The 11176-nt window shown below is 38.1% G+C and overlaps 1 protein-coding gene across 1 annotated transcript; it reads right to left on the reverse strand.

The window, feature by feature from the left end:
* Window positions 1–4345: 4345 nt before the first annotated feature.
* On the reverse strand, window positions 4346–10884 carry LOC140231093 (aquaporin-10-like). The gene is made up of 7 exons (XM_072311244.1): window positions 10780–10884; window positions 10154–10274; window positions 9465–9602; window positions 8322–8440; window positions 5785–6002; window positions 4982–5133; window positions 4346–4549 (listed from the first exon to the last, which is right to left on the reverse strand). The coding sequence occupies exons 1-7, from the start codon at window positions 10882–10884 to the stop codon at window positions 4365–4367; spliced, it is 1038 nt and encodes a 345-aa protein (XP_072167345.1). The 3' UTR covers window positions 4346–4364.
* Window positions 10885–11176: the final 292 nt, after the last annotated feature.

The raw sequence follows: 11176 nt of genomic DNA on the forward strand, positions 1-11176 counted from the left end.
CTTTTAGGCACAACCACATTGGTCGGGTATAAGTTAGTGTACCTGTTATGGTCGGTGTTTGAATGACGGATGTACAAACGTTGGGTTCACACAATGGGTATAAACGTCCAACTTTATTCTATTTGTTGCATAAACAAAAGGAAGACACGCTTGGGGAAACCGCGAGCACCTTTGCAGGGCCTCCATAACGTTCTGGATGTCTCAACAGCAGATATCTGCCTAATAGATGCGCAGGGGAGTCAACCTGAACAGTATAAAGGGCTCTTACCTTAACAGAGCCACATAGTTATACTCAAGAGTTGTTTCCTCATCATGCTCATATTGCTGATTAGTAAGACATGGAAAAGTGAATAACGGAAGAAACGTATCAAAAAGGGGGAAACAGTGGTAATAGAAAAATACAGATGCAACACTTTCTCAGAAAGATCTGCAAGGGCCTCCACAGCAATCTTGTTCCCGCAGATCTTTACTGACATACAGTGAACTGTCAGAGGTTCAAGTACATGTAGTTCAGCGCATGGGCAGTCAGATAATTTGAGATATAATAGTTAATGGTTTTGTACGCAGTTATGTCAGCAACTCGACGAGAGAGCGTCAAAGAGGCAGAAGCTCTTTGGAGAGCGTACAAATGTGTACGTAGGAACATGCTATACAGTATATGTCCGTATGCGTGTGTGTGTGCGCGCGCGTGTGTGTTTGTGTGTATATGTGTTTGGGATGTCTTTTTTTAAGTTATATATGATACACTTAGTCCTGTTTTTTCTACTTAAGGAAACACCGCTGACCTTAATTCATTTGTCATATACGAAAATAAGGTACACTGCAGATTTTCAAGCACTGTGTGTACTTATTCAGTTATAATCTCTCTTTTATCAGGTAGAAAATTGAGCAAAGAAAATGGGATTCCATCGGAATTCGAACCCGAGACCTCCGGATTGCTGGCCAGGTGCTCTACCGACTGAGCTATAGAAAGCCCTACTTCAGTGTTCGTCCCAGAAATCCTAAATTCTTTAATACTTTAGGGTTCATAAATGTTTATAAAACAAAGAAACAATGTGACTACTTCCAGTGACATGACGCTCTTATGAAAACGTTGATTTCGGCCTCGGTACCGGTAAGTATATCAAATATTGTGGAGTTGTTTTATCACTACTATTAATAGTGCGTTTATATAGTGCTCTTTGTATATAATTCTCATAATCATCATGGTATCTGTTTGGACATTCTGCCATATGAATATATATATATATATATATATATATATATATATATATATATATACATATATATCAATAATAATGTCACAATAGAGGAATGCATTAAATGTCAATTGCCCTGAATTTAATTAAAAATCCGAATTTTCGGGGCCTCCCCCTTCGTCAGGGATGAAAGTGCTAATGAATCATATATATATATATATATATATATATATATATATATATATATATAAACTAGGTGTTACAAAAAAATTTCCCACTTTTGATCCTTCAAACACTTTATAGTTAAAAAACTGTACGTCAGATAACACTGCCATTTATATGAGTAATTGCTAAATAATGAACAATTTTTTGGAAGTAATTTTGAAATGAAAGCATAACTTGGTTTCATTAAATTCGATATTATTTTTCCAGTTTTCAGATTTTGCTCTATTTTCAACCCTCTGTACAAAACTTAACTTGGCACAGGGGTCAATAGGAGTGTATGGGAGTGTGTGGTTAACACCGAGACAAAATTAATGGTCCTGGACAATGGCCAGGATTGGAATGCTCCATTTTCATTTATGACGAATTCCACTATCACAGCTAATCTTTATTCATTCTGAAATGTGGTGTATGCAAGTACATGGAAGCATGTGCTTATTTTTTTTATTTTCATGTGCATGTAGTTCACCCTTTGCCATGAATTCAGACTAGCAGTGCCCAGGGCAATCCATCATGAATAATTGATAAAGCATTCATGTGCCTTGGAGCAGAGCTCTGAACAGGTGGTATCCATGTCCATTGTTCACTGTCATTGTAAGTACACACTCACATACACATCATAAGTTCCTGGGTTAAGTTCAATTTTTGTACGGAGGGTTAAAATTTGACCGAAATCTGGAACCTAACTTTGAAATCAATCATGGATTTCATGAAACTGATATAGGATTTCATATTCAAAACACCTACTTTAACTAAATTGTACACTATGCAGCTATAACTCACATCAATGACAGTTTTATCTCAATATCGTTTTCGAACTATTAAGGATCAAAAGTGGGATTTTTTTTTGTAACACCTAGCATATATATAATATACATATATGTTTTTCTATCATGACAGTATACCATAAATCAGTCATTTCGTGGTGAATTAACTTACAATAAGCGTTTTCAAATTACCAAATTAATTCATCTGAACAATATTGCCTTGATATCATTTCAAATTGATTTCTTCGTTAGAAAAGGTTTTGTTTTTTATCGTACTGATTTATTATGCAGAAGAAGAGAAGACGTTTGAAATAATCACGATGTTAATTATTATGATATTATAAACAGTTCCCAATCCAGCACCTAAATAATTACGTTCCTAAGACGGTACACGACTAACATACAATGATCATCGATCATCAGTGCTGGTGATCAATCGAAATCCCGCTTCACAAGTTTTATCAGTTAAACCACCGTGTCTTGAGATACGTCAAGACTAGGATTGATTACACAGTGCAATATCACGTTAAGAATTCTACGCGGTGTACAAAATATTTGATCATCAACACAGTCATACAAGAACAATAACAGTTGATAGAATATAAATTGGTATACACGTAATACTTTGTACTTTCTCTTTTTCATTATCTTTCATTTTGTCTCCCCCTCCCTCTTTACCGCATTATTGTAATTATATCGTTCTTTCATTACAATTGACCCAACATCTTTAAGACTACAGTGGACCTACAGATACTTCCCCCAAATTAGTACAAATGCTACTACGATCGTTTTTAAATTAACAAAGAACACAGAGAACAGAGAAAGCCAGTTTTATACACAACGTGTTATTCATGTATGAAAAAGGTTGATTATTTTCCCAAAATAAATCAAGGTAGATATGTCCCGTTGATTCAAAGGCACAATTTGATTTCAGAATACATATACGGTATTCTTTCTTCTTTTAATATCCAGGGCAGCCTCTTCACTGTTGCCACTTGTCTACCAGAGTGTCCTGCCATGATTATTAACATATTGCCATTATTGCTATAATTAACCGTTGCCAGGTACATATTTGTACACCTAGGTCGAGAGGGACATGGTGGGTAAAAACATCATGTCTAAGGACGTTAGCACTGGACGGGAATCGAACTCGGGTCCTCCGACTGAAGACCTAGAGTCTTACCCACTACGCCACAGTGCCCCCCCCCCCATAATTATCTAAGACACATGCCAAATTTTTGAAGCAAAACGTAATCTGAACTTCAAATACCTAGAGGGCGTTTAAACGTACAAGTCGAACTTAACAAACTTGTGATAACCTCATGATCAAGTAAAGCATGGATCTTACTTGTATTTAAAAGAGATTTGGGAGTTTGAACTTAGCTCCCCTGCATGTCGAGGAATGATGTTGTGCAATCCACAGCAATAACGAAATGATTTCTTTTTATAGGCTTCCTAACCCGCTTAAAACCTCCATTTAAGATTCTTAATAAACCATACACGTAAAGGGGATGGCTAGTAACTGAATCAGTGAGAATGCTGGGGATGATTGTTCCAATCCTCGTGGGATTCATTTAAGAGTACATTATATATCTATTGTTGTGTGAAAATTACTGTATTTGCTGCAGAATGGTCTCATATTCAAGTAATGTGCAGTTTAATGTTTCCAGGTTAGCATGCCTGTACAGTGTCGGGGCCATCGTATTAACGAAATGATTTCGTTTCAAGCTCCCTAACCCGCTTAAAACATTAAATTCTTAATAAACACGGAATACACGTAAGATAAAATGAGATGGAACTAAGAAATGGATAAATCTACAAAGTGATTTGGCATGTCTGGGTCGCGATGACATAGAATAATTATTGTTCGTCAAATTCATCAAATAATATCATAATCAAATGATAGTTCGTCAAAATCAATAAATACTCATTCGTCTATCAACCGTCAACAGTATTGATTATTTGAAAACATATTTTGAAAGGAACTTTTTACTTCCACTTCTCCGGATACGTATAAATAACTTCTAATGGTGTCCTTGTTTTTATCCTCAAATTCATAGAGGAAAAAATTACATTCTGATAATCTTATCTTAAGAAGAATATAATGAAGAGGTGTTTTGAAATGCTACTTCAGTCACGTTACAAATGCATTTCGGTTTTACTATACTAAAATATTTCACAAGAAAACGTCGTTGGTGCTTTCGTTCACCAGCGTCTGATCGTTGTAGATGACGTCAACACACAGCGGTCCCGACATCCTGTCTTCTCTGTCCTTTTCGTGGTTGACATCGAATTCCGTCATTGATGTCGAATTTTCACAGCTGTTTGGAGCTTGAGAATTACCGACCTCCCCAGTCATTTCTGCCATAAATTGTATGAAAGTAAAATGGCAACATAGATGATACAGTGACAGCGGTGATAACATCATTCTTATGATTGATTACATCTGCACCAAGTCATTGAAATTTGGGGATATGAATTGGACATGCCTGTTGCACCTGCCTAAAAGCCGTCATCCAAGTAAGTCAAACAAATTGCTCATCGATAACGGTCTCCACCACCTGCATACTTAAAGATACCATCAAATATATTCACGTATATTATACACTTTATCTTCTGTTTCTTTTCAGTGCTTTTGTTTATATTTTCATGTGAAAAGTGTTGATTTTGTCATAATGATTTCATTTGTACAAGTGGAAAATAAAAGAAACTTTAAGCAAACTAAAACATAAGAGAACGCCTGCCCCACGTGATTATGTGCGAACAGTCCGGCCGGATTCTGCTGATTCTCACCTGTAGCTTCACTATGCTGGATCATGTCTTTGGGGTCTTCGGTCAGCGGTGGGTGATGCAGCGTTATGGCGAAGAAGTATGCCCAAGACCCGAGAGCAGATCCAATAGTTGGTCCCACGATAGGAATCCACCACCAGTGTACGCCGTTAGGTCTAAACATGAAACAGGAAAAGGTGATTTTATAATCAGTTTGTCGCTCAGACATCGAAACGCCTTCCAGGTCCACATAGTGATTGCAATGGCACGTACTAGCTATTCTTTATTAGAGACACAATATCATATTTGACGTTTTTATCAATAATGTGTAACATTTCTAATGCATAATAATAACTGCATTATATATATATATATATATATATATATATATATATAATTATATAAATGCGTACATTGCAGTATGCATAATCAGAAAGAATTCATCTGACGACAAATCCATCCAAAGCGTTTTCCAGCCTGGACAAGCTTCTCGTTACTTTCGTTGGAAATGAAATCATTACGATTTGTATACGATATTGCATTTTCATCTTCAATGTTTTCGTGAGTTAGTTGTTCACATGCAATCATTACGGGTCGAGTAGTTGGACAGTATGTCCGTTGGTAGAGCGTTTTGAATTGGTCACCATACAGCCTCAGGGGTGGATCCGGGAATTCCGTAAAGAGGGTGCGCCTTTACAACATTAGAGGGGGCACACGCACCCCATCCCCCATTTTATTTTTATTTCTTTTGTTTTTAACAAAAAGATAAGGGGAGCGCCCGGTGCGCCCCTCCTGGTTCCGCCATTGCCATATACACGTGCACTTACACCCAGACTTCGGGTCCGTAACCAACTGCCGTTAGTAACAACCTGCCCGATAGGTCCAATGAGGGATTTAGCGGCGCACCGGCATTGTAGGCATACGACATGAGAATGGTGAAGACGATGATACCGAAGAAGAAAGGCGCTACGGCCAATGGGGGCGCGTTGTTTCGATGATCCATTATCCCTCCAATGGCAGCAAGGAGCAAGGCCGTGTTTAGGACCTACAGCACAATATTGTACACATGCATTTTTGGGGTAAAATAAGACCTGTGCATGACTAATAAAAAACAACAACTACTAACTGAATAATCAATACAAAAAAACACACACACACACAGATCATGAAAACGCAGTAAACATTTGTATTGTTGAGGCTGCTTTAATTTTACTGATATAGTCTTTACAGATATGTAATCTGGCAATGTCCCTTTAAATGCACTGTTATCCCTGCTTTTTGGTTTTGGCATAATGGTAACTAACCGCTTATTTTCTGATCGTTTGAATAATCCGATGTAGCTCATGAGGGTTAAATTCCACGTAATGATTTTGAATAGTGAAGTTATGCTACAGACGTGTCTCAAACCGACGACCATTCCGTTACTTATTGTTCATGCTAAACAAATTACTTCGAAGACAGGATGCATTTCTATAAGTTTATTAGAAGACACACTTTGTTCCTTTAATAGGAGAATAGTGAAGGCTCTCAATGATTAAAAACACAAAAACGACAAAAGAGGAAATAACCAAATAAAAATCCGAATTTTAGTGAGCTATTTTGTGCTTCAAGTACTCAGAAGCAACCGAACATGTGAGACGTATTAAATTATATACGATTATTTTTTTTTTCAATCAGTTCATAAATTAGTCGTTTAATTCACAATGAAAAGGATTATTCTTTTATGATTTTCTTGTACCGTTGTTAAGTAACAAAATCGTATAGAGATCTAACCAAATACGAGAAATGCTATACGCAGTGTTTTAGTATGTGTGTCTTTGGGTGCGTGCATGTTCGTGTAGTATTTGTCAGACGAACATACACAATAATAGTGAGCTGCAAAGTCTCTTTTGTGTTCGTGAGTCCATTTTGCAACCTGGAATTTGGATTCCTTTCCTAATGCCCCAGTCACATAAAAACACGGATGCTCAAGGATCTACACGGTGATCCGGAGACGTCCGGGGATATCCGGGGAGATCCGGGATTTTGGTATGACTGTACACACGGTATCAACACGGCAGCTACACGGATAAGGTCGGAAGAGCGCGGCGTCTACACGGACAAACACGGCATCTACACGGCAGCTACACGGCAGCCACACGGACCACCCCGGATTGCTCTGCCAACACGGCAATCCCCGGATGACGCCGGATGTTTTTGACCTCCAAAAGTTGCCGTGTTGGCCTCCCGGCGTCAACACGGATCTCTCCCCGGATCAGATCCGGGGTGGTCCGGGGTGATCCGGGATGTCTATGTGACTGGGGCATAAGCTACGACATTGTAGAGGTATGTGATTCAGACCTTTACTCCGTATAATGAAACTGGAAACCTCTTTATGATGGAGGAGAAAACAATTCTATATAGATTTCCAACACATTTCCAGTGGACAAAGTCCAAACGTTATTTTTGGTACAAAAGGGAGGCGTATTCTCGAGTGACATGGGGTTATAGTTTTTCACTTTTTTAGTTAAATCTGAGGTGTATTACAGTAATATTTCATGTTTGGAGACATTACTCTTCAACCATGCAAAATTTCGTTTGCAAAAGGAATATACGACCTTTAAAGACTATTCCACACCATGCTCCAGTTGGCTTGAAATAAATGGAATAATATCAGAAGGGATGACAACATTTCCTTCAACTCATACATAAAAGTGGTCATACAATTGCCAACTGTCAGCGTTTTATGAAGACACGGAAAACTTTAAAACCTCAAAGCTTTCATATTAGGGCTGATTGTCAGGAAACCTCTATCGTTCTGTTTGTCTATGTTTACGCCATTTAAACCAATGTGAATATTTTGAAGAACTACAATTTGATGACAAAAAGTGAACTTATTGAGGATTAATACTATTACGGAAGACAACGAAATACCGCGGCAACATAAAATAGCAAATTGCTGTGTTCCCGTTGATGGACATTATAAATTGATGTTTAGTCTCTACCTTAATCGCTGCATTTCATGTGCAATCAACTGCCGAGTTCGCCCTCCCTCCCTCTTTCCTTCTTTCTCTAGCTAACTCTATCTCTCTGTATTATTCTTCCCATGACACAATGAAAAAATTTATCAGCTTTTTAGATATTTTTACAATCATTTAATATTTACGTATAGTTATAAGATGCGAGACAGATTCATAAAATAGTTGATTATAACCTTGGTAGTTACCAGACACAACTGCGTGTTACTCATCTATTTTTGTTATTTACTCTTTGTTGTTGTTGTTGTTGTTGTTGTTGTCGTTGTTGTTGTTGTTGTAAATTTCGACGGGTAACAAGAAAGTTCATTACCAATCTCGCCTTCCGTTATACAGACCAGTGGACGTACCTGTTCGAAGAAGCCGGTAGTAACAGAGAGGTATGGCTGTGGAAACGTAGCGAAGATGGCCGCTGTACCGTTCTCACCCAGAACCTGCCGAGTGCCACCGTCAAACTCATCGAAAGCATCTTGACATAGAGCGAAAAATGATATGCGGGACATGATAATTATGTATATCGGGTACCCTATGTCATCTCTTATCTCCAGACTTTAGAATAATTTAGAATAAAACGCTTTCAGAAGGTTATAATTGACATATATTTTGACCTTGAGTGGTGCAAGATCACATGACTGATATAACTCTTGCTATCATCCAAACTGTTTCAGATAGGATGAAGATTACACGTTATCGGAACGTGTAGGCCTACAGATTGTCCAATCAGTATTTTGTTAGCCCATAAAGTCTCACAAATCACATTTCCTTGGTTTGGTGCTGTGAATATCTTTCTATTATGACTTTTACTATTCATTTGATAGTGCTCCATAAGGCTGAGTGAAATGTTCTTTCATTTTTTAGCACTTTGTTATCCTAATAATATCACAATGGTTTGTTACCGCTATAGAATTTTTAAAAGCCTCATTTTTGCTTTATTCAACTGATCTTTCAAATAGCAAGATATATTAGAAGAATGGGGTTTGTGTTTCTTTCTCTCTTTTTTGGGAATCTCTCACTGATTTTGTATACATTAATGAATAAGTTTTAACTAATCCTTCTATAATATAAGATATGCAGCGAAATTTTGACGTGGTGTTTAAATGATGACAAATAATGCTTATGTGGCGGCTCTGCGGTAAATTATTGATATTTGACAGAAGCGAGATTGAACGACACCTACAACGACACTTGTTTTGTTCTCAGCAACAACAATAGATACAAATTCCTGAAAACGTCATAGCAACTAAGGTTTTGCAAGAGGCGGCAGAAGAAAAACCACCCAGATGGTGAAAAGAATGATACAAAATATTGAAAATAATATAGGTCAAAAGTGCCGAGGGAAACCGCTCCTCACCTTTCGCAACCTTTCACCCCCTTGGTTAAATCCTCATATGTCACCACCAGCTCGACAACTTACTTCGCCTACGTCATCGTCAATGACGAAAGGTGTTTCGATGTTAGCTGATGACAGCGAGCTGTAAATGCTTCTCACTCACCTTTGTAAACTAGATACACCAGGGCAGAGCCGACGAAGCCCCCGGCCAACTGGGACACGAAGTAGAAGGGAATCCTCCTCCACGGAAAGACACCAATCACTGCGATCCCAACGGACAGGGCCAAGTTGACATGACCACCTGTCGATATGTTTGCAAGCCAACTTCGTTTGTTAATACTCCTTTTTGGCGAGATATGGAAAACATGAGCAAGATCTGGAAATCAAATTTCAGACGTTTTAGACAATTTTCTTTACTCTCTCTCTCTCCCTCGTTTCCTCCCTCGCTGGACCTTATTCACGCATACCTTAAAGGGCATGTGCCCTTCCTACAAATAGGAATATAACAAACACGAGAAGATCAAAGAAGAGCTATACAGTCACTGACAAATGTGATGCTAAAAGGGGACGACGGAAACGAGACACTCTTAGTAATTGACAATATATCGTACGACTCGACAAATCATGCTACTAAAACATTCAGTCAAACAGAAGATAAACTGTCATGTGATTCTTCTTTTTTTTTCTCAGCGTTTAACGCTGCCAAAGTCATCAAATATCATGGGATTAGAAGTTCGAGTAATAACAAAAAAGTGCGATGATTTTGATATTTTTTACACGTTTAGTAAGAAATAAATAATTTCATTTCAGATAAATCTAATCGTGTCTGCTTGGTCTAGAGAGGTAAACAACCTGACACGCCGAATCCGGAGTAGACAGCGAGACTGACGCCCATTGCTGATCCGAACGCCATGTTGAAACCCGACATAGACCTCGATACCGTCTCCTGAGCAACCACGGCGTGGGCAAATAGCTGCGAAGATAATTATTATGACTTCAATATCTACGTTTTTCTTTAGATTATCGTTTGCTTATGGATAAGAACCATAGTCATCAGAGTTAAGTGATTTCATTCTCAAGAATCTTTTGCCTTCATAGATCCACAAGGAAAGCAAACAAACAATTTAGATTAAAGTGAAAATATAAGATCCGACGAATATTACTCTACAGCACAAAAAATGATAATAATAATAATAATAATAACATAATTATAGAAGTCATTCGGGTCCGGCATTTTTGTTTTCAACTTCTTTTACATCTCACTGGCTTCGCTGATACCAGTTGTAAATGAAAAGTGAATTCTTCCATATTATGTAGTTGATTCTACTAAGAGATACTTTGCATATGGGTATAAGAATTGTGGTCCCATGTCTCAGATACAGACTTATGGACAGATTGATGTGCACAACTTAAGCGAAGAGGCTGTCTCAAAAAGATGAAATCAAAGTTTTTTGCGGAAAGATAATGCAATCACTTACCGCTAAAATCATTGTCGCGTAAAATTCACACAGCATAAATCTCAGGAGTTCATCTTTGATTGTCAGCGTTTTTAATAGCTTCTCGATCCACGACGGCTTTGCCATGATGAAGTCATAGAAGCACGATCCTCGTCGTTTTCGGGTGATGATACTTTAGGAACGAAAAGACGCACGTGTTTCGGCGAAGCATGCAGAAAATGGTATGTTGCATCTCACATTATCTTATCAAACCGTGATCATGATTACGTCGCACACGAGTTGCACACGGCAATTGATACTGACTGCATAGCAACAAAATTGAGACCTCATCGTCTCAATAGTTATCTGGGGATACCATGTATTTCATAAACATAATACCGGGGGTTTCCGTGATGTATCATAGCACCGAGACCTTCTC

Source organism: Diadema setosum, chromosome 7 (assembly GCF_964275005.1).
Source record: "Diadema setosum chromosome 7, eeDiaSeto1, whole genome shotgun sequence".
In the NCBI taxonomy this organism is placed as follows: domain Eukaryota; kingdom Metazoa; phylum Echinodermata; class Echinoidea; order Diadematoida; family Diadematidae; genus Diadema; species Diadema setosum.

What these genes read in the sequence shown, in the direction of transcription:
- LOC140231093 (XM_072311244.1), bottom strand. Translation starts at nt 10,884, where the DNA reads ATGGCAAAGCCGTCGTGGATCGAGAAGCTATTAAAAACGCTGACAATC. An exon ending in ACGCGACAATGATTTTAGCG is followed by an intron (nt 10,275 to 10,779) that starts GTAAGTGATTGC and finishes TTATCTTCGCAG; the next exon opens with CTATTTGCCCACGCCGTGGT. An exon ending in TACGGACCCGAAGTCTGGGT is followed by an intron (nt 5,134 to 5,784) that starts GTAAGTGCACGT and finishes TTTCATGTTTAG; the next exon opens with ACCTAACGGCGTACACTGGT.